This window comes from Eublepharis macularius, chromosome 3 (assembly GCF_028583425.1).
Source record: "Eublepharis macularius isolate TG4126 chromosome 3, MPM_Emac_v1.0, whole genome shotgun sequence".
NCBI lineage: Eukaryota > Metazoa > Chordata > Lepidosauria > Squamata > Eublepharidae > Eublepharis > Eublepharis macularius.
The window spans coordinates 54,071,977-54,096,408 of NC_072792.1; the positions used below are offsets into that span (position 1 = coordinate 54,071,977).

At 40.6% G+C, this 24,432-nt stretch overlaps 1 protein-coding gene across 2 annotated transcripts in view; it reads left to right on the plus strand.

Moving 5' to 3' along the window:
* INPP4A (inositol polyphosphate-4-phosphatase type I A) overlaps positions 1 to 24,432 on the plus strand; it is a 122,940-nt gene that overhangs the window by 45,338 nt on the left and 53,170 nt on the right. For both annotated transcript variants that reach the window (XM_054973372.1, XM_054973373.1), the window contains exons 2-10: positions 11,496 to 11,557; positions 13,580 to 13,795; positions 15,619 to 15,663; positions 16,946 to 17,064; positions 17,190 to 17,306; positions 18,745 to 18,824; positions 20,897 to 21,008; positions 22,324 to 22,414; positions 23,438 to 23,585. In XM_054973372.1, the coding sequence (XP_054829347.1) occupies positions 13,690 to 13,795; positions 15,619 to 15,663; positions 16,946 to 17,064; positions 17,190 to 17,306; positions 18,745 to 18,824; positions 20,897 to 21,008; positions 22,324 to 22,414; positions 23,438 to 23,585 (818 nt within the window). In that variant the 5' untranslated portion in view covers positions 11,496 to 11,557; positions 13,580 to 13,689. The remainder of the gene's footprint in view (positions 1 to 11,495; positions 11,558 to 13,579; positions 13,796 to 15,618; positions 15,664 to 16,945; positions 17,065 to 17,189; positions 17,307 to 18,744; positions 18,825 to 20,896; positions 21,009 to 22,323; positions 22,415 to 23,437; positions 23,586 to 24,432) is intronic.

Sequence of the window (24,432 nt, forward strand, 5' to 3'; positions counted from 1 at the left end):
AGTAGGTCTGCATAGGATTGCACTGTCCGTGTTTCAAGTCTGTCTTCTCTTTTAAAATCAAGTCTTCCCTGCATATGGAAAACGTGCAGGCTGGGCCACAGGTTATGCGAAAACCTTCTTTTCAACATGTTAGGTATGTCTTTTTTTGTATGTGTAGTGAGTTTTTATGGATAGGGGAGCTGAAACATTCAGTCCCCCATATGTGATCTGAAGTAGTACAGTCTTGCTACAGATGCAGCCTGTGCCTGAGAGCCAGCGTGGTGTTGTAATTAGACCAGGAGTCCCCAGTCTTTTTGCATCTGTGAACCCTTATGGAAATTTGAGGAGTTTTAAGGATGATGAAAGTGAGCCATCAGGAAATAGCTGCCATGGAGTACTGAGGCCAGTCATAAAATGCTGACAGGTTGCAAGCCAGCAGCTTTCTATAACTGAGGCAGCTGATTCAGAATTTGTGCTCCCTGATGGCATAAAGCTGATACTTTTTGGGTTCTTCTGAAGTGTCTCCTGCTCCAGTGAAATGGATGGAAACCAGTCTGGCTATTTTCTTTGGGGGATAAATGTTTTGGCAAAGAAGTAAATGGGCACCAGGAAACCTACTAATGGGAACTATATTTGAAATCTCAATTAGAACCCAGGAAGGGAGACCTTGGTTCAAATCCCCATTCAGCCATGAAGTTTTCTGGGCAACCTTGTACCAGTTATGCACTCTCAATCTAACTTACTTCGCAGCTTTCTTATGAGGATAAAAAGGGGACCCATGTAAGCTGAATTGAGTTCTTGCAGGGAGGAGGGATGGAGGCTAAAAATCATAGGTCAGATGGGAATACTGATTTGGTACAGAAGCCCAAATATGTCCCAGGATATGCTGGACACAAGGGCAGACTCAGAAGCATCATGGTGGATTCTTCCCCTGTGCTTCTACTCCACTGAGTTTGAAGCCTTCTTCCAGCCTTAAGGATCTTTCTGTTGGAAGAAGAGCCCCTGAAGTTGGAAGAAGTCTTGGAGAATGATTGGATCTGCCTCAATCACAATAAAACACCCCAGTTTCTGTAATAAAATACTTGACTTCCTGATCTAGAAAGTTTATTTTTTTTAAAAAAAACTGATCAAAGTATATTATGTGTGTTGATGTTAAGTATCTCAGTTACATAATGGCAACTTGCTTTATGTGAATTAGGAATGTGAATTAGGAATCTTTGTTGAAATATAACAATGGGTGTTGTTTGTTTTTTAAACATTTATGCCTGATTTTCTCAGGGCTCAAGGCAGCTTACAAAAAATGCCCAAGTACATCTGTCATGACATTTCAAATAATCTACAATAAAAAGTACCAGTGAAAATCCACTAATTCACCAACCCAGTGATTAGCTTAACTTTATCAATGTTTGCAGTAGTTTAACTGTTCCAAAGCATCAATTAACAAACATCAATGAAATGTCTTTTCAAACAAAACCACCCAAGATGGTGCCACCCACGCCCCTTCAGGAAGACCAGACCATAGTGGTGGGGTTGCTACCTAAAAGGCCCAAGCTTAGATTGAGGGAGATCTTGTGTATATAGGAGCCAACACAACAAATAAAAGTTTACGGTTTGTGTAGGAAAAGACAGTCCTTCAGATATATGGGTCCCAGATTGTGTTGCCAACCCCCAGGTGGGCGATAACAACAGAGAGAATCACGGCAAAATCAAGACAACAAAAGCTCACAGAGCACCGTGATATACTAACTAACATAAATGAAACAAAAATTTAAAGAAATAAACTATTCATTGAATCAATCAAACCATCATAGTACAGCTACAACTGCCATGTAAACAAGGCACAAGAAAAACAGTCTATGGCAGCAAAGTGCAAAGTGCAAAAGTCATACAGTAAATAAAATTTAAAGTGACCGTGCCAAGTACAAATGCATAAATAGATAACAATCAAAATGGAGATGTCCACAAAGTCCACTCAGGGTGCAAATGAAGATAACTTGAAGAACATTGAGGCAGTCCAATGGACAATAATTGCAGTAACCGCGATGGAGGTACTGGTGTGTTCACCCGTTTCCTGTTCTCTTCTTCTTGGCAGTTACCACTATGAAGGAGTTCTATTAAAAATATATAGTATAACACATCATCTCTCTCCTCTGTTTCTATATGCATAGACCCGTTTGAATCTTCCAGTGGAGAGGTGAGATTAGGTGTCTAGGTTTTTTAAATTGCAAGTCATGTTTCTAATCTCTCTCAGTTTCATTTCTTTTAATAGTCTGCATCGTATTTCTATAGCCTGTACGCTCTCTAGAGTTATGCTAGTAGAATAAAACTTGTATTTGTTTAAGAGATGAGCAGCTGCTTTGATTTCTACCTGTGCACCGAGCTGTGGCTGTTACTGAAACAGCCCTCCTTTTTTTGCTTCTCTTGGCATCAAACTGGTGAAGGGACAAAGATCAGGAGCTACCATCAAAGATCAGCTACCACCATGGCAGCTACCGAAGGGCAAAATGCCAAAGCTAAAGAGAGGGAGAGAGATCTCCCTACTGGAAAGAATGGGGTTCCTTCAACCCAAAGGACTCTGCCCTTGAGCTTCTGAACAAGGCTGGGCCTCACTGTCTTGCTTGAGGGCAGATTGCTGAGCTGAGAGTGAGGGTGGCCTGTCGGGTGCTACAGCAGAAGCATTACAGATCCAAGGCCCTAGTAGGTTAAGTAGAATGATGCTCTCCTCTCGTCCAGCAGCGAACAGAGACACAACTGGAGGCTATTTATAGAGGCACTGAGGCTCTTATGAGATGTGTCAGTCTGGCAAGACTTGGGAGGAAGTTGCTTGGGCTGCCTGGGGCCATCTAAGCTCCCTCAGCCAGAGGCTAGGAAGGATGACCTTGGGCCTGTTCCTCTCTCAGGGTGAGTGGACAAAAGAAATAAGGGACAGCAAAGAGCATCCCAGGAGGAGGATGGGTCAAGATGAGGTTGAATCCTCTCCTTGTTTTAGGCCTCATAAAAAGGAGGGGGTAGTGACTGGTCCTCTGCCCGTGGACCCTGATCGGAGGCAACCATGCCATCCAACACCTGTAGCACATACTTCTGTTACAAATTCCACTGGGGTAGATATGTTCCTTTCTTGCTGTGGAAACTTTTTTTTGTTTATACTTTTGTTAGGACATGTGACATGATCCTCGTGTTTTGAGAGTTTCTCTTCTCCAAGTAACCATTGGGAAAGGTCTGTGAAAGCTTCTTGCCGTAATATCAGTGCCGTTCTAAGAGTGGCACACTTCTGAGTCCATTGAAATCAATCAAAAAGAGTCCAGTAGCACCTTTAAGACTAACCAATTTTATTGCAGCATAAGCTTTCGAGAATCAAGTTCTCTTCGTCAGATGCACGATACAAACTGGTCAAATACAGAAGAGGAGGGGGGAGAGGGGAGAGGAGGAGAGGAGGGACAAGATGCAATTAGGGGGGAGGCAACCAAAACATTCCTTTGGTAGTAAATGTAAACATCTCCTTTTGGTGTGTAGTCAGTTTGCCGTGTTAGTTTGCAGCAGTAAAAGCATCCAATTTCTATGTAGTATAAGCCCTTGATAACCACAACTCTCCCTGCCAGATGCATCTGACAAAGAGAACTGTGGTCCCCGAAAGCCCACACCAGGCGTCACTGGGCTCCCCCAGACCACGCCGCTGTAAAGGAAATCTGTTACCTGTGATAATGTGATAACCATTCATAGTCTCTATTCAGTCCCAGCTTGACAGCGTCAAATTTGCATATGAATTCCAATTCAGCAGCCTCCCGTTAGATTTTGTTTTTGAAAGGTTTCTGTTGAACCACAGCGACCTTTAAGTCTTTGGTGGAATGTCCTGGTTTGCTACTACAGACTAACACGGCTAACTCCTCTGGATCATTGAAATCAATGTACTTGGAAGGGTATAAGTCTGCTTGGGATTGCATTCTAAATGAATTAGTGTTTTGTCTGCTGTTGAAGATCTCCTGGAGTTTTTGCTCCCTCATACTAACAAAACTACTCATCTGAAAATGGAGATGACTATGATTTCTTTTCACAAAAATAATCACAGCATCAAGTTCCTTGTTGAACTGCGGAACTGCCTGGTACTTTTTTTGTTTCTGCTAATATTCATTAATTTGATCAAATATTTCATTAGCCCATGGAAATGCTTCCCAGTACCAGCAAACAAGGGTTGAAATCTCAATGGCTTATTCTGACCTTCTGGGGCCAGACCAGCTTTCAAGTGCAGTTCTGGAGTGTAATGATTTCCTTGTTCGTTTTCCTTTGTTTTCCTCGTTTTCCTTTGTTTTCCTCGTTTTCGTTTTCCTTTTAAACCTTTGCCTTTGGATTTTAAGTCCAGCTCCTCCTTACTTTACTTTAAACTTATGCCTCAGGAGGACTCTGCACTCTTTATTTCTGCTCACACACAGCTTCAAGTTTCTCTACTTTACCCAAGCTTGTATCACAAGAACACCTTCCCCTTTGGGATTTCTGTGACCTTTATATTGCTGCCTCTCTGACTCCCTCAAAAGGTTTTTGCCTTAGACCTTGGTTTGACAGGTAATATAGGAAGGCTTGTTGTAGACAGAATAGTCAGCGCACGAGGGTGGTTGTGAGGAGAAAAGGGGATCTTTCTTGCTTAAACAAAAGTAGAATGTATTTGTAAGTACATGAGCTTGATGGCTGCAGGGTTTTGATAAGTGTATTGGTTTCAGAATAGTTCTTAAGTTTGGTGGTTTCAAAAATAATTACATGATCTTAAAGGTATATTCACAGACTTAGTCACACAGTGATTTTTCACATGGGTCTTCACTAACAAAATAAACTCTCATCCCATCCACACTTCCCATTGCCATTCAGGCCTTTTCACACAACTTACCAGACCTAGATAGAACAATCTCTCAGATATATACAAACTGACTCAGGTACGCATACAGTTTGCCTGACTTTTTTTTAATTAAAAGTTTTATACAATTAAAAACAAACCTTAAAAAACTGCAATTGCACATACATAATAAACAAAAACAACTAATCAACATACAAAAACATACATAATACAGAAATAAGACAACAAAACAATCTAAACTAAAAGGTTTCCGATTTTCTCTAAAATATTCGTATCATGTCAAATCTAAGTAATGATTAACAGCTCTTTTTCTAATGTCAAATCCCTTAATCCATAAATCATCAAATCATTGTTATCTATTTCATATAAATATTCTATGAAGGGTTCATAGACAGTTTGCCTGACTTTGAAAGAATTAGACTGTCATGTTTCCACACAGTTTGCCTGATTTAGCCAGAATCCCTTCTCTGAGACATCCAAAGACTGACTTAACCAGAATCTCCTGGCTAGTTAACTTTCTTTTAGAAACGGACACAGACTCTCTCTCTTAGACTCCATAGCAGGTGAATCAAGTCAACCTGGCCAGGGCTATGTGTGTATTCCATGATTACATAGTCCAAGCTTACTACTTGCATACTTGAGAATTTCAATTCTCATTGAAAACAAAAAGAACCTGCTTCTAACTTTTACAGTTAGGAACATGTGTGAAATATTAAAAACAAATTGAGCAGTTTCTTGTGAAATCACAAAAGTGGAGTATTTGTTGAACAGATCAATGCCCCGAGGGTAGCATTTTAGTGCAGTTTTCCAAATGTCTACAAGCAATTAGTCTGTCCTTATAATTAGCAGAAGAATATTAAATGTGTAGCCTTATCCTAACACCAGCCCTGGGTAATTAGCAAACCATACATTCTCTTCCCATTTGGTTCCTCTGCTGCTAGAAGTTCTGGTGAAGGTTGTAAAAGTATGAGGAAATGCAACTGCTGTGGGATAAAGAGGATTTCTTTTAAGTATGCATTTTTGTTAGTTTTTCTCAGATACTATCTTTCTACCATGTAAATATCATCAGTGCATTTTTCTCTCCTGATAAGGACAAGGAATTCTTTTAAAAGAAAAGGTGGGTTCTTAGAGGTCTAATAATAGTCTTGGGGAATCAGGTATGTACAAAAAAGCCTCAGGGGTTACAAAGTTCCCACCTTTTGTGCAGTGTAATGTTTATACCTTTTTAACAGTGCCATCCTAAGCAGGTCTGTTCAGAATCATACTCAGTGGGGCTTACTCCCAGGAAAGTGTTCTTATGATTGTAAGTTACTCAGAATCTAAGTGAGCAAAGAACCAAATAGGGTTGGCTGTGGTATACAAGTTGGCACTAACCTAGTTTTAAAGCTCTTTGTAGATCATCACTAGAGTTAGGGAGGGTTAGACCTTTTGCATTTTTGACACAAATTATTGAAAAGTATAGAATCAAGTATACTCTTTTATTCATATTTTATAATCATAAACTCTACTGAAAGAAACATTGCTAATTTGAACATGAAGGGGGAGGTTCACTAACATTACTCATTTAGCAACCTGTCTGCAGCTACTCAGCTCTGCTTCCTGTTGTTAGTGAGTATTGCAGAACTAATAAGTGCCATTTGGGGGGAAATTCCCCACTGACTGGTACATTATCATAGAAATTCACAAGTGGAAAGGGGGAAGGTTGAATTTACTTTCTGGGTCTCCTTGTTGGCACAGTATATTGTCCCAATGGAGGGACTTTCTGCAGTGAACTCTGTGTAACCAAACTCCTGCCTCACATTGCTGGAAGTAAATCTACAATTAAAAAAAAGACGAGCAGTTTAAAGTCTTTCCAATCTTAGAAGTATTTTAATAAATGTTGTAATTCACAGTTTTTGCTTCTTTGTTTCTTTTCATGCTAATTGGTGATTTCTGGATGAATTATTGCTAAACTGTCATTTTTAAAACAGTTTTGTTCTTCTGTTCTTTCAAGTATAGCTGGATTCATTGGGATTTTGGTGGTACAGACGCTGCAAAAGTGGCAAGATCCTATCCTGTTGCAATAAGCAGCTGAATACAAGCATTCCATAGCATGTTGTCCAACTTGGTACTGATTCACACATTACAAAGTCCTCGTGGTCTTCACAAGAACTTTTGACAGAAGTTAAGGGGCTGGAGTTCCTTATGCGGTGTGTGATTCAGATTGGGGGGGCAGGGTCTGATTACATGTTACGAAAAAAGTGCAAGTTCTACCGTATCCTATATCCTAAGATATAAAAGGCAAACCGTGTTGCCAACGACTCACTTTTTATCTGGCTCTCTAGAGGCCATTTTCTAGGGTCTGTTGTTTTTACAACGTGCCTGGTTACCAGTCTTACATAACTGTGTGGCTGTACCGTCTTGTCTCTTGTATCAAGCTCTCTGTTTACAATTCCTGCCTTCTGACTGCTCTGACCACAGTTGATGATAAAATTTTTATATATTGCAATTAAGTAAACATCTATGTTAGCTTTAAAGTAAAAATAAGTATGCCTTGAATATAAAACATCCGTTCATAAACTGGAGGAATTTAGCAATACAGTACTGGGAGCAGAAGTCACAGATATAAAGTAACAGTTGCATATCAAAGTTTTTTACAAAATAGTTTTCATAGATACTTAACAGAATGATTAGACAATCTTTTGACAAACTTAAAGTGAAAGGGTTTTTTTGTCAATGAGAGACCATCTGCTGCATTTGAAAACATACCCTGTGAGGAGGGGGGGAAAGACAATTTTTGAACATCTTTTCCTCCTTTACCTGGAAAGCCAGGAAAAAAAGAAGCAGCTTAAATACACTTGATTTCTTCCAAACTTTTTAATAATAAATAACTGTTTTTTTATAAAGTGTACACATATATTCAGAATTTCTAGTAGAATGAAAACGTCTTGCTTGCCAGAGAGGCATCTTCTTCGTTTTACATGATTATACTGGGAAATCATTCTGTTGCTTTTACTGGTGCAAACAAAATTGTTTATTCTGAGCTTGGAATATAATGTCATTAATTAGAGCTGTAATTCTCAAACTGTGTGCCAGATCACTTTTTGTAGGCCCTCAGGAAATTGCTAGAATGGTATAAAAAAGAGGGAAGCAAAAGGCTCCAGTGATCCTCCTGTGCCCCATCCACAGAGTGAGATGTTCACTGCTTGTCCACGAGACTCCCTTTTACCTCCTTCCAGTCAGCATCCCGTTCAGGTGGGCGATTCTGTCCCTTTTGTGCTGGATGTGGTTAACTGACCCCCACGCACTCATGTTGCACAAATGTTAAAACAGCCTCAAAAGCTGCCTGCTATATCTCTGCAATAAGTCATTGCTTTGGGCTTCCCTTTATAGATTAGAAGGCCTGCTTAGAACAGCTATATATAGGGTTGCCAACTCCAGGTTGGAAAATTCCAAGAGATTTGGGGGCAGAGCCTTAGGAGGGCAGGGTTTGGAGAGGGGGATTTCAGTGGGGTATAATGACATAGAGTCCACTGTCCAAAGCAGCCATTTTCTCCAGAGAAACTGATCTTTGTCCTCTAGAGATCAGTTGTCATCCTGGGAGTTAGCTTGGCCCACCTGTTGGCAACCCTAGCTACAGAGGCAGAAGCACAGAATGTGGATTATTTTGAGGACAGGTGGGTCTTGCTTTCAAATAGTGAAAATGAAATGTGGCTCCAGGGAAGAAGTGTGCCTCACATGTCTGAAATTTGGAAAACACTAGCGTTATATCAATTGTAAAAGAATTCTTCATTGATATTTGTTTTATGATGTGAAGTCGTGGTAAACATTGTAGACTGAGTAGCTCCCTTTTTTATATACTTTTTTCCAAAGCTGGAAAGGAAATGTAAATTAAAAACATACTACATAAAATCTTGGGTTTTTTTCTTCAGTGGGTCACTGAGTCCTGTTGGAGAATAAAAACACAGGAAGCAGCGTGGGATTTGTTTTGCCCAGGGTGTTTAGGACCCTGCAGCCACACGGTGGGGCTGGCTGGGGGCATGCAGTTCAGGTAAAGTCTTACAGAGTTATCCCTGCCCACATGATTGCAGGCCTCTAAAGTTTCTGAACATTGCTACAGCACCATGGCATGAGATGCATTTGTAGAAAAAAGTAGAACCCACTGTGCTACTATATATTTCTCACTGTGTTCTATTGCAAGAGTATATAGAACCAGGGCTTTTTTTCAGCTGGAATGTGGTGGAATGGAGTTCCGGCACCTCTTGAAAATGATCACATGGCTGGTGGCCACCGGCCATGTGACCATTTCCACTGAGGGTGATTTAAACTTTTAAAAACAACCCCCCCCCCCTTGTTTCAGCTGACCCAAAGTGATGTCACTGTGCGGTCCCGGGAACATGCACACACTTTGCACGTGCGCATGTAGAACCAGGGGCACCACCACCCACTGGGAGTTTCCCCCTGTGCTGGCAACCCACTGAGTTCCACCACCTCTTTTCCCAGAAAAAATGCCCTGTATAGAACCATTGCAAGACCCATAACTAACCAGGTAGTAATGGGCAAACTTTGTGAGGTATTTTTGAGGGCTGTGTGTGAGGTGATGAAATCAAGGGAATGGGCCACTTTCTGTTTGGCTCAGGAATTTCTTGCAGCTTTGTCTTTATATACATTAGGCTCTGCCCTGAGCTTCCAAGTACTCTCTGCATCTCCACCAGACTCCTCCTGCTGACCTGTGAGGCACTAACCTTTATCTTCCAGGCTCTGCTCTTCATAGTCTGAACTTCAAGGAGCTGGCAGTCCTAAACAGACATGTCCTTAGGTTTATGGTAACCTCTTGGTCAACTTTCATCAAGGGTTCCCTAAGCAGGTCTTTAGGAGAAGTATAAGATGTGCTCCTTCAGGTCCACTGGACCCACTCTATTTAAAAGTTTCAAAGTCAAAGACAGCATTTTGAAATAACCCGAAAGTGATCTGGTAACCAGTGGTTTGGGGTTAGCCACTGAGAGCAAGATTAGTTCTATTTTGTATCTCTTTGCGTTCTCACCCTTATGCTTATGCATATCCTTGCGTGCTGACACGTATGCTTAATCATAAATGTGGCAAGGATTGATTATAGTTTCTTAAACCCGTTAATCTCCAAACTGGTACAAGCTTTGAAGAAAGTGTACAAAGTTAATTCAAACTATGATGTCTTTCTCCAAACGATGGGACACAAACCTTTCTGTTTAATGTTTTGTTTATTTCCGTAATGAATGCTTGTTTTTTGTTTTAGGTGTACCTATGAATTGAGTTTGAATTAAAGTAATTAGAACATTGGAGCTGGGAGAAAATTAAGTTCATTAGGAAAGGAAAGTTCATTAAAAAAGGAAAGCAAATTAAAGAAAGTAAGCTTTTGCTGTGAATATATATAGTTTATTCCTTCACAGAATTGGCTGCGTCATGGCCACATCCAGTTTTGGGTTCTATGCTTTCAGATATCATTCTAATAAATATGAAATGATTTTCTTCAGAAGACTACGTTTGTTGAATCTTATTTAGTTTCAGAAAGGAGTTTCAAAAGACGTCTCTGAGAAAAATCTCTGTAGTGTAGTGATTATTAAACAGGATACTGTCTTGTTCACTGTAAGCTAGGGCATTTGTAAGCTAGGGCACTTCTGCAAAGCTAGTGTTTGTCCCCAGTTTGAGACTCAGTAACTTGGCTGGAGTAAGTGAACTGGCTTAAAAGGAGTGGTGCTTAACATGCCAGCTGTTTGCAAAGATGTTTCAGCATGGGGTGGGGCTGCCAAATCTGTGTTGGAAAATTCCTGGAAATTTTGGAGTGGAGCCTGAGAAGGGTGGGGTTTGGGGAGGGGAGAGACCAGAGTGGGGTATAATGGCATACAGGCTACCCTCCAGAGCAGCCATTTTTCTCCAGGGGAACTGATCTCTATCATCTGGAGATCAGTTGTAATTCCAGGCCCAACCTGGAGGTTAGCAACCCTAATACGGGGTGGGTTTGGACAATTTGCAGCAAGACTGAAATGCCTGCTTTCAAATACATGCAAGATCAGACTTTTTAAAAAGCGTGTTGAGAGACCTTGTTTGCATTTTCTGTAGCTCATAATAGCCCCAAGAAGGGATGGGTTCTGAGAAAAAATATCATATGTAGCCTGAAACATTCTGGGCTTCTTTCCTCCCAAATGGAACCTTTTCCTAGTATAGAAACTACTTTCCCAAGGCTCAGTACTGCTGTGTGTGAGATTTTTTGCACTAACCTGCAATTGGACACAGCTGAGTCTTGTGCAATAAGCCATTGCTTGCCCAAGCTCTTATTCCTGCACTATCAACAGCAGAGATTTTATTTTAAAATCAGCCATAATTAGTTTCCTCATTTTTATTTGCTCTCCAGGGACTGATTCAATACAAGTCTAATTTTGATACAATCTCTTGTATTTTTATTTAAGTGTGACTACTTTTGTAGCTATTTGCTGCCTTTTCTATAATAGAATGGCTGATCAGTTAACAGGCTTCTAAATATGATCTTGCTAAATCCTACGGAAACTTTATTGCACACTTGAGACTGTCACCGCAGTTAAACATAGATACAGCTTACAGGGCATGAGATATGTATGACTGGAAGACAAAAGGGAAATGTGTTTAAAATCATTATCTGTTTCAGGTGCTATGCATAAACAATTGCATGCTTTTTTTTCAGATGGGAAAATAAATCTCGCTTTAAGAAATGCAACATCACATCCAAGAGGATAACAGCCCCTTGTAAGTATAAAGATGTTCAATATAAAAGGTTGGGCAGATTATGGAAATTTTATGCAAAATGAAGCTTCTTTTGCAAACTGGAATAACTTGGAGTTTGGATGGGGTAAAAAAGTTTGTGAACCTGGGAAATTATCTCGCAGGTCAGTGACAGAGCACACGTGCTTGGCCTAAGTGAGGACTTCAGTTCAGTCTTTGACAGCTGTAGTGAAAGAATCTCAAGTGAAAGTAAAAGCCTCTGCTTGAAGTCTTTGTCCATAATTTAAGAACGTAAGAGCCTGCTGTGTCAGACCAGTGGTAAGTGTAGTCCTGCATCCTGTTTCAAACAAGGGCCAACCAGTTTCCCTGGAGGGCTGGCAAACAGGGCACAGAGTCTGAGGCCCTCCGCTGCTGCTGCCTCCCAGTACCGATATCCAGAAGTTTTCTGCCTCTGTAGATGGAGGCTCCCTTCAGTCATCTTGGCTAGTAGCCATTGCTGGGCCTCTACTCCATGAATCAGTCTTTTAAACCTCTCTGTGTTTATTGCCATCATTACCTCCCCTGGCAGTGAAGTCCACAGTTTAATTATTGTGTAAAGAAGTATTTCTTTTTGCCTGTTCTGAACCTGTTTCCAAACAATTTCCTTGGGTGCTCTTGAGTTTTGGTAATATAGGAGAGGGAGAAAAAGCACCTTCTATCCACGATCCACTTTCTCCTTCTCATGAATAATTTTAACCTCTGTCATATCTTCCCTTATCTGTCTGCTTTGTAAACTGAAAAGTTTACAAGACTGTCTGGGGTCTGGGTCCCTGGAGCCCAGCCCCCAGACTTGCCAGAAGACGGGGATGGGAGGCAGCTGGGGGGACAGCTACCCAGACACCAACAGACACCCAGGACCAGACCAGGCTGACAACAGAAGGAGAAAGAGAGATGCCCCAGTCTCAGGAGGACAGAGCAGCACACAAGCCCGAGGGAGTGAGGCGGGGCAGGTGGAAACCAGCTAGCCGCACCCTCCGGTGGGAGGCCCGAGGGACAGGCCTGGAGAGTGAGGACCACCGGGGAGGGAACAGCCCCAAGGGAGAAGGCTCAGAAAGCAAGGGCAGTCAGCCAGCAAGCCAGCCAACAACCTTACCAACAATGGAGTGGAGCCAGGGCAACACAGGGCCACACCCCAGCCTACAGGCAGGATAGAAGGGAATAATGGGGACCAGCTGAGGCTGCCTGAAGTTCTGAGCAGGGGAGGCTTGGCAGCCAGCCAAGGAAGCCCAGGTGTGGCTGCCCAAGGGCCTGAAGCACTGAGCAGAGGAGGCTTGGCAGCCAGCCAAGGAAGCACAGGTGTGGCTGCCCAAGGCAGCCAGACTAGCTACCTCAGGTGAGGCTGCTTGAGGCAGCCAGGGACATGGCTAAAGGGCAAAGGAGGGGCGTGGCTGGCAGGTGGAGCCAGGAATGAGGGAAAGAATAAAAGGGAAGTCCACCCACAGGGCGGGGTGGGTTGTGTAGGAGGATGGTGGAGTTAAGGAGAGAGAGCGAGAACAAAAGAAGCTGAGACGAGGAAGAGGATGGTAGATGAAGGAGAGGAGGGGACAGGAATCTGGGGGCTGCAGAAGGCGAGGAGGAAGGGAAGGTAGCCAGGACTCTGTCAGGTGGAGCAGGCCTGCAAGGGGAATGAGAGGGAGCGAGGGTGATGTAGACCCCTCCTCCGTCCACAGAGCAGGAACCTGCATATTCCGTGATGGCATCCCCGTATCAAGGCCAGGTGGGCCGGCGCCTCACAGGGCAACACCCAAGACAGAACCAGACAAAGACTTACCCATGTTGAACTTCATTTGCCATGTTGTTGCCCATTTATCCAATTTAGAAAAGTCCTCCTGTAGGTCTTCAGCAATCACTGAGGGCCAAACTACATGTGACAGTCTTACAGTATCTTACAGGGAGGTCAGTATTCATCATTTAAAATCTTTTAAAACTCTTCAGTAGTAAAGTGACCATTTTAAATGAATGTAGGTTTGAACCTAATTCAGATTAGGATTTTTTTTTCCATTTTAGCATGCTGATATATTAAGGGCTGCAAGCAAAGATACTCCTCTGTGCTCTGATGCTACACCAAGACAGTGCTGTATTCAGACCGTGAAAAGGGGCACCGTCTCCATAACAATATGTCAACGAAAGAACACAGCCCCCGCCATGGTGCAAAATCCCGCAGTGTACAGCGAGCCTCTACGATTGATGTCACCTCTGACATGCTTGCTTTGTCTTTGGCAGGTATACATCTTTTCTGTGCCTATGCCCTCGTATTTGTATTTAATTATTTGTGTTTGAAGTTGGAATCTTTTTAGATACAACGTTTTCCAAGTATTGGCAAATCAACTATGAATTGGAAACATGCATGCTCTGCATAAAACATGCATGCTCTGAGTTTAAAGAAGCAAGTAAGATGTCAGGGGAATAACAAAAAAGAGCTTGAGGGCTGAACAAAGAGTAGCATGTTTGAGATTGTACCCTTATGCAGACATAAGGTCATGGATTTCTGTCAAACCTCATTACCTTAAGATTTTTTTACTGAAGAATACAGGATCAAAGTTGCAAGTTTTACAAATTGTCTTTTAGTTTAAAAAATTACTTTATACAGGATCAAAACTGCAAACAGTCAGTGAGGTTTTTGATATTGAGGGGTTTGAGCATTGGGGGTTTCCAGATGGTTTTTTTCTGTTGATTCTGGCCCATGCTGTTTTGATTTATCACCTGATTTCTGCACACTTTTTTTGCCTTTAGGCAAAACGCTTAGGGTTTTTTGGTTCCCCCACCCCTTTTTTCAATTCTTTGAAACTGCTTTTACCCCAATCTTTTCCTGGAAACCGATTTTGACTGTTTTCCTTGTGAGCAATGTTTTGGGGTTTTTTTGTCCAGCCCACTCCCACCCACCTCCAACCCACTTTTCGATGATTGGACAGTCATCATCATCAAACCATTCCTCCCCCCACCTTCCTTTCCACTCCTCCTGGTTTTGTTCTCTGTCTTTTTAATCATCATTTTCATTGTGTTATATCGACCTGCTGTTGTAACAATACATGCAGCAGATTCTCTGAATTTCCAGATTTCATTAACAAAAAAAAGTAAGTCTCTGTCCAATTCCATTTCGAAGATAGGCTGTTTTTCTTTTAGCTTTGCAAAGGAATGGGCTAGACGTACTTTTTTTTAAAAAAAAAATGAAAGCTGGGAATTCAGAGAATCTGCTGCATGTATGGTTACAACAGTAGGTTGATATAACACTATGAAAATGATTCATTTTTTAAAAAAATTGCAGAATCCCTGAGGGCTCGACAGTGCGGGTTGAAAAGCACAGAGCTGCTGCTGCTGCTGCTTTGAGCTCCGTCCCAACAGGGGTTGGTCTGCCCCATTTCTGCTGGCATTCACTTCCTGGCTCTGGGTCAGCTGGGTGAGGCTTTCTGGTTTGGACTATGGCTAAGTGGGGACATAAATGTGTGTGGTGGAGCTGTTCCTCTTTTAGGCTTCCCCATGCAAAAGACTTTCCTATGTGTTCATTTTTGATTTTTTAAAAATGACCCCTTATATTGGTATAACATTATAAGCACGTACAGAAATATAAAAGGTGGGGAGAGTGCTGTGATGTCATTGATGATACAACTGATAGTGACAGCACCCTCACTTGAAAATCCTGGTTACTTAAGTCACATATAGAACAAAAAAAATGACAGCTGTAAAAATGCAAAGGGAGGGCAGACATGCGGGTGAACTGTACCCAAACTGATTCCAATGCTTGGGGATTGAATGCTAAGAAAATCAGGAGTAAGTTGAGTGTGCAGAAAAGCCCTCAATCTCCTCTGGTCCTTCTCAAAAGTAATTTGGATTTGTTCATCTCTAATAGTAACCCACCGTCACATTTCAAAGTCCCAGGGCTATACAGAGCAAGTTGCATGGTGGTTCTTCTAATCATACATATTTTAAACAAATAGGGTCATTTGAATTTTCTAAAAAGGGTTATAAAAGAGAAACATTACTCTTTCAAATGACAGCTTCATTCCATTGTTACAAAAACAAATTGACTTTACTTTTGTGCTTTGCAGGAAATATCCAAGATCCAGATGAGCCAATCTTAGAATTTAGTTTAGGTAAGTAGTGTAGTTTTGTCTTTAATTCCTTTTATTTTGTGTGTTCTTTGTATATAAATAGCTCTTTCTTAAATAGGATAGTCTAGCAATCTCTAACAAAGCTAGGATCCCTTGACACACTAAAGTTCCTTTAGAAAATGGATGAATAGAAAGTGTATGGTGATTGCTGTTGGACCACTGGCCTGTTTCCTGTTTGCTAGTTGGTGGGATTCTTAAAAACAGTGCCGAACCAGTTGGACCTTTATCTGATTCGTTAGATGCATCTTATGACATACTCAAGATTTCTCAACTTTTCTATAACTGTTGATAGATCCTGAGTACAGGATTTAAAACTAACAGCAACAACAAAAAATTCACTGCGCAACTGAAGTCAGCAGATCCATGATTTGGGTGAGCAAGTCATGAGAGTTTCTCCCCAACTTTTAATTGGGAAGAGAGCATCTCTCCCTTTCCTTCCAGCCACTTTTGTATGACACGGTTCTTTCCAAAGTAAGGAAGCAAAGTTCATATGTTGGGGGACCAACCTGCAGCTGTACTCATTTTCTGTAAATTGAACTTGAAAGACCACTTAGTTTAAACGAAATAACCTGTTTTTTTTTAAAAGAGTTTTTATTATTTTAATTGGTCTCACAGATAAATCCACAAATATAATGATCCCCTCAACTAGCTTGGTTGCCCACATGTACAGTATTTGGCATCTTGACAGCCAGAAAGAGCAGGTACAAGTTTTTTCCAGCTCATTTTTTTTTTAAATCCCGCCCAGTTACCGGACAGTAATTCTTACTTGCTATAGACAACCAGGCTGGTGGCTGTTTACAAGCCTGGCTTTGAAAAAAGAATCACCTGTGTGTCAAGTTAGTCAGCTTAATCCTTCCATCCATTCTTGCCAAGCAGTGGATGAGTGGTGATTGTCTTTGGGCTGAGTATATTTGTATTAATTCTATTAATAAAATATTGCATTATAGCTTGCCTCTTATAACACTTAGATGGGAAAGCACTCACATTTGTGAATATGTTTTCTGTGACCTAATCTTCTGTAGGAAGAGCAAAGAATTGTGTGGTACATTAAAATATTATGCCAGAGATCTTCGTGCACTGGGGCCCCCTTCTCTAGATGCATGTGGTCTCATTTCTAGCAAGGCAAAGACTGTATTTGGTCCACAAGCAAGAACTTAGACAAATGAAAAACAGGCCCATCTTGTTTTTATTTGTTCTGTGCATGTTGTGTTCACGTCAAAATACCTCAACATTTTAAAAAAATTATATTTTTGGTTTCCTATAGCTTGCAGTGAGCTGCTTACTCCGTCGCTAGATAGAAAGCCAAATAGCTTTGTAGCAGTGAGTGTAACCACACCTCCTCAGGCATTCTGGACAAAACATGCTCAGACAGAAATTATTGAGGTAAGTGACTCCGTGGACGAGAATGTGTATCTTAAAACAAAGCTGCTGTAAAAGTGATTAATTTCTGTTGATTCCGAGTTGCCTGTATTAACTTCCTTGTTTGTATGTTTTCTGTTAAATTGCAGGGAACAAGCAATCCTATCTTTCTAAGCAGTATTGCCTTTTTTCAAGACTCTCTTATTAACCAGATGACACAAATAAAACTTTCTGTATATGATGTTAAAGATAGATCTCAGGGAACTGTAAGTCCTATTTTCCTCTGTCATTTATGTTCTTCAAAATTCTGTATGCTACCTTTCTATATACATTTTGTATGCTACCTTTCTATATGCATTCTGTATGTTGCCTGGTTTTTTGGCCCAATATGCCCTGAGTGGCCTGCTTTGTGGGCCAGCAGTCAGTCTGTCTAACAAGTTAGATGCTAAGAACATTTAAAGAGAGTTTTTCAAAGATGCTTATACTAAAATAATTCAGATTTTAGAAGGCTCTTTCTTCTCTTCATTATTCTCACCCCCACTCTAGCAAAGAAAAATGGGGGTTGGGGTGGGGAAACTCACATTCACTTCTGAAGAGCAAATGCTTAGGATTAAAGAATTCTGTATAATCTTCTGTGTGTAATATAATAGTTCTCAAACTATGTGGTAGGACCCAAAAGAGGATCACAACTCTCACCCAGGTGAATCTTGAGGCCAAGAGGAAGGAGGAGGAAAAACAGGGTGCTCTAAGGCTTTGGAACTCTGTATATTTTCTAAAAGTCTAAACTTTGTTAGTGTTGATGGATATGAGATTCTTGTATTTTATGTTGGGGAGAGGGAAAGTTGTGTGGCGTTATTGCTAGTGGGTCCCCAAAAGCATAGCCTGTTTAGAAGTGGGCCCTGTTTAGTAAAGTAGGAGAACCACTTGTGTAGTACATTTTTTCACTTAGAAAACAATGCGGGGGGAATAGGGAAAACTAGATCACCCATAGACAGGGTAGGGGGACTTTACATACTTGGAGGGACCCTAAGTATCCAATAAAATACAGTTTTGTAAATTAATCAAAAGGAGGGGAGCAACTTGATGAAGACTGAATGTGCCATAGGAGCGCAGAGGGTTGGCTCCAACAGAAGAGATTGCAGGAGGATTTGATGGAGTGGGCCTTTCCCTGCCTCCCCCTGCCTCAAGCAACCTGCTGTTTGCCCTGAAAATCCTCTGAGGATTGAGAGAGTCTCACAAAACAATTAAATTAATTAAAATGCACCACAGAACAGAGTGCTGTGATGTGGGAAATCAGGTAAAATTGCCTCCTTTTCCCTCTTCGGCTCACAGCTTGCATCAGGGAAAGGCAGGGAAAGATCCACTTTGCCAGGTCTTTTTGAAGGTGATTCCTCTAGATCCAGCCCAGAATGTTGAGAGCAGGTGAGTGTCGGTTGAAAGGAGAAAGTGGATGCGGGGGGAATCAGCTTGCTGAAGTCTTCCAAGCATAGAGAATCCTGGAAGGGAAGATTTTAGAGGGATTTCAAATTGTTCCTCCTTGTGATTCCTCTTGGGCCCCCCAGCTTGTTTGTGTGTGTGTGTAATTTGTATATAATTATGGGAGAATATGTAGAAAGAGACATTTTGGTTTCAAGTATCACATGGAAGTAATAAGTAATTTATGGTTAAACGTCTTCTGCGTTGACTATGCTATTTTCCCCCCAGATGTATTTATTGGGTTCTGTGATGTTCACTGTAAAGGAGCTACTTCAGGAGAGGAACCATCGGTTGCACTTAACGCTAAGGTTTGTACTTAGTTTGTGTCTCTTGCAGGAAAGCTAGGCCATTTTATTGCACAGCTAATCACGGCCACCTCAAGTATTGTTTGAACATCAATTTAAAGAGTAAATGCAGAGGAGTTAGCCCTGTTAGTCTGTGGTAGCAAAATCAAAAAGAGTCCAGTAGCACCTTTAAGACTAACCAATTTTATTGTAGCATAAGCTTTTGAGAATCAAGTTCTCTTAGTCAGATGCATGGTACAGAAAACATGCATCTGACGAAGAGAACTTGATTCTCAAAAGCTTATGCTACAATAAAATTGGTTAGTCTTAAAGGTGCTACTGGACTCTTTTTGATTTTGTTAAAGAGTAAAGTGTGTAATGATGTTTAAGACTAGAGATGCTTGGGAAATTATGATGTAAACATATTTCAGTTTTAACACAATGAATATTAGAACTGCAAAGACTTTACTACCCTCAGTTGATTTATTCACTGTATACTAATATTTAGATTTATTATTTAATGCAGCCATTGAAATATGGTTGTACTAATGAAACTCAAGACATATGGAAGTCTTTAATAGGAAGAAAGCTAACTTTTAATGTAGAGAAGAGGCTTTTCAATACTTTTAATTTGTTGTTTTGCTTCTCATCGAAGAGAACATTTAAGCTCCTCATTCATCACTCCAAACTGAAGGTTCTGTAATACTGTGTGGTGCAAGAAAAAGATGCCTACAAAGGCACAGTAACTGCTTATGTCTAATACTTCCTGGGTAGGACATACGGAAGCCTTAATGCCTTGATTTCATGTGGGGGCTCCAAAGTATGTACCTGTGCCTCCACATGGACTCCCACAGAGGCAGCATCCTCTACCTACAGGAGTTCTCTGTGCATACAAGACTTTTGACTGAGACCTGGGAAATGTTTTTGCATGTATTCTGGAATTGTTGCTTCTCTCCACCCCACTATACTTAGTATGAGGCTCGGTTGAGACACCACACATGGTGTAATTAAACTAACTGCAATTAGTGTGATTGTCTGAACATGGGCTTCTCCACTAAATATGATTTGTCTCTCAAACCAGGATCTGAAACCATGGTTTGAAGTTGGCTTATTAATCAGTCAGCCAACTATGTCTTTGTGTGGCATGTGAGTGCAAGCATCTTCACTTGCTCGCTGGCATCACCCTCCCTGGCTACAGAGCAAAGACAATGAAACCAGCATTTGTTTACAAGCTGACTCCTGGTCTTGCAGTCTAAAAACATGGTTTCACATTATGTCTGAACTAAGCTTTATTCCATTCTGCTATCTTTTAGACCTATGCTTTTTATTTAAAAGCTTTTTAATTAAAACATTTGTATGCCTCCTTTCCACTCAGGGTTCCCAAGGTGAGGAACAACAGATATTAGAATATTCAGAACATTACAACAGTATTTAAAATGTATATATCAATATTTTACAATAAAATAAAAATATAAAGACACAACCAGGGAGGAAGGCCAGTATGAGTTTGCTAGACTTTTGTAGAACTGAAAACAGCTTCAGGATGTTTCAAAAATATATTGCAATTCATACAAGCTTGGATACAGAGACTTCTGAGCTCTATTCAGCATTTTCCTGTTGTACATAAATAAAAAGTATGTATGTACAAATTATACATTGCAAGTTACCCTAGGAACAAAGAGGAAACTGCAGCTGACAAAATGAATTACATACCTGTACAGTCTCACTCATTTGTAAACAATTAGCACACTTTATTATAGTTTTTTGTGCCTATAGTTGTAAAGTACCATGCACGTTTACAATATTACAGTAACAAATAATTTATCCTGTCCAGGGATTTAGTACAAAATTTCCTGGTAGTATGCATGTCTGTATGGAAAAGTGTTCCTTATGAACATTTTAATAATTTTACAGTAAATTTGGAATTCAACCCCTAATATTTATTTTGAATGTGAACTTCAGTGGCTGTTACGTGTTATGAGCAGAGGTTAATATCAGAAGTGCGGTCTACAGCCGCAATATGTATGAACTTTTAATTGATAAAACTATTGGGCTGATGCATCAAGCACACTATCACAACAATGTGTGTGTTGCAGATCCGCTGAAAGTGATCGGGTAGGCAATGTTACAGTGATAGGATGGCAGATGGAAGAAAAAACAGACCAAAGGCCTCCAGTGACCAGGTCACCTGATACCATCAATGGAAGGGTAAGTATGAACATTGCACATCCATCTCAAGACAATGTTTTATATGTACAATCTTATCCACAATCTTCCTCATACTACCTTTACGCCACATATTTTCAGCTCTCCTTAGGGACAGTTTATACAATATTTTTTCCTTGTGTAAGCTGTCAGAACGTTCTCTGGGCATATAGATTATGTGAACTAAGCAAGGGGCAGTTTCTATACTCCTGGCAGCTTTGCTGTATTATCACATGTATTTCCTGCCAGCCATATTCATGTGGTATGGGGTGTCCATGCAAGCTTATACTTCTTGCATGGAGAACTGGCAGGCAGCTACTAAGCAACCACACTAGCTTTATTTGTTAAAAAGAGAGGGGACAATTAGTATTTTATTTTGTTTTGATTTAGACTATATTCAGGTCAAGTAACTATTCTATTCTGGATACAATTACATTTGTTCGTTGCTCTTAAGGATGCAGTATAGTGTGTATGGGAATTATGCCAGTGTTTTAAATTAATGTGTGTGGTAACTTAGGATGAGCAGTACCAAAGTTCTAACCATTCTACTTTGTAACCATGAGGTTTTGAAGCTGGGTTTCCCACTTTCCACTTCCAAGCTCAAATCTGTAACCTCTACAACCATCCCACTAAGCAAAGGTTAAGCCTTCCTCCATCATAAGTGGCTCTTCCTCCAATGGAAACAGCCTGTTATGCTGGAGGAATTTCCTACGGTAAGATACCATTCAGAGTTCATTCTTTATTCTTTTCCTCCAAGAGAAGAATACCCCTCCTCTGTTTTCTTCTCCTCATTCCCTTTCATTCTCACAAGAACCTTATGAGCTAGGTTAGGCTGAGTAAGAATGACTGGCCAAGGGCATCCATTAACCTTCATGGCCAAACTTAATGGTCTTAAGTTCAGCACCATATCTACCACTGCACTGTGGATCCACAACACATTGGCTCATAAAATAAAATTAGAAGATAAAGTATATTTCCTGAAATTTCCTTTTTGTTCTAGTCAAACTAATCAACCCATCATGAAATGATAATTTCAGAAGTAAGTTTCAACTTTAGTTCGGTTTTTTTAAACCAATCTTCATCACAGAAGAGGAACTTTAAAAAATCTCATCCATGAATTTCATTGTAACAAGGCACAACCTTAATCTGCAAGACTGCCTTCTTTGTTTTCGTCTGCTGAATAATACCAAAACTTTCCAGGATCATTGAACACTGTCTATACCAAGCAATTTTTATATTTCCGCCAAGAGCATATTTTATATAGGTTTGGTCAGGAAGCTTTTCATTGTATGTATTTACATGTTGGCATTTCCTTTAGACTGTACTTCCCGTTGATGAAAGTTTAACAGAATCTTTAGGAATAAGATCCAAATATGCTTCATTACGGAAAGATGCACTGTTGAAATCTGGTAAGTATCTACCTGTACCAAATAAGTGGTTTAACATTTAGGCATTCTACTACTTGACTCTTCAAATGAATACTTACTTAATCTTCAGACGTCTTCTGCATTGTGCAGTTAATGGTTAAAAAACAGATATGTCTGTGTTAGTTTTAACTAGAGTAAGTTATAGCAGTGGGGTAGACTGCTAATTTGAGGTCCAGCTGAAGAATGTATTTTATTAGTAACGCTACCATATTTACAATGCAGGCATCACTTTCTGATGGAAAATGTCCTGCAAAAGTTTCTCCAAAACTTGTTGAATGAAATGGAAGCAACCACCAACTTGTTTCTAGTGCAAGCAATTTCTAGTGCAAGCAATTGATGTAGTAAAAAAGAACCATGTGTGTGCTTAAACCACTTCTAGAAGTTTTTAATGGCTATAGTCCCGTGTGCTGTGTTGGATCTCTGAAGGTGGGTAGGTCTTCACAAGTGGCTTTTCAGTGTTGCAAGGAGGAGAATTCCAGGAAGTGTGTGAACATGTGATGTAGGAGTGTGCTGCAAAAAAAAAAAAGAGTATAATTTAGATCTGGATATCAGGAATACTATAAATATTTGGTATTTATGATATCTGGGTCAAATTGAACAAAGTTGTATTTTGTCCTTCTATGTGCTGGAGTTCAAGGGGACAATCAAGCCAAGTTATGTGGAGGAGTTTTGAATTGTGAGAACATGTCTTGTGATTTGGTTTCACCATTGCAGTTCTAGTAAACTAGTGGGAAACTTGCAAGCATGTATATTGCTGCCCTGTACCACATGTATGGCCATTATTGTGTTCTTTTATGTATAGTGAAGATTTCAGTATACCAGTGCTTTAAATCATCTGCTTTTTGTTGACAAATTGATGCATGAATATATCTAGGGTTAGTTTGTCCATTTAATTGGATTTGTGTATTAATTTTTTGAACCAGATGGTTAATTGAATTATTTTAATGTTAAAGAATTGGAACGTGCAACTCCAAATTTTCAGTGACACTCCTTTTAATATTTTAGTGTTTGGAGGGGCCATTTGTCGGATGTATCGTTTCCCTACCACTGATGGGAACCATCTGAGGATCTTGGAGCAAATGGCAGAGAGTGTGTTGTCTCTACATATTCCCAGACAGTTTGTGAAGCTGCTGCTTGAGGAAGATGCTGCAAGGTAAGACAAAACCAAGGAGATATTAGCATAAGTGAAATCAGTGCTTTTGAATTGGGGAAGAAGTATGATTCTTCCAAGCAATGCCGCTTTGCAGTGACTGCATCTCCTTGGCAGTCACCATTTAGTCACCCAAGGTATTGTTTTGTAAAGATTTTGTAGTAGCTATATGAACAGTGTAACAGTGGAGTCTTTTGTACTCACTCTTGCTAAGTATGTTCCCAAACCCGCATTTTTCAAGATCACATATGGGCAAGGGATGGGGACACTTGCAGGGAAAATCATTTTGAAGGAGGGGTGTTTTGCCCTCCCATGCTCACCAGTTCTCCCCCACATATGCATCTCCCAAGGCTGCTGTTCCCCAGCTAGGTTTACTTTTTGGAGGAGGGGGACATATTTGCTGGAGGGAATTGTCTTTGTGTCAAAGTTGTGGAGGACTACTTTATATGAAATGGATTACAGCTGCGTTTCCTCCCTAGTTCTTACTATGTGTTTATCATGCATGTACTGCACATGGTCAGCCGGACTCCTAGGAGGTAGTCACTCACTTGGTCTTTAGAAGTGCAGAGTGTCTGGGATTGGATGCTGGAACTAGGAGCACAGGGCTTGCGTCTCATGGACGAGTTAATCCAGTAATGCAGCTCTCTCAAGCTCCCACCTTAATAGACTGACCGGTGATCTGGCTCTGCTACATTTGTTGCCATAAAGGTAATACATTTGTTGGCATAAAGGTTATAGAAATGAGTGGAGATTACATAGCAGCAACACAGCAATTGTGGCTTCTGCTCTAAGGCATAGATCTTGGCTGATTTAGTATGTCACAAGGGCTTGCTGTAAGGGGTGCATAAAA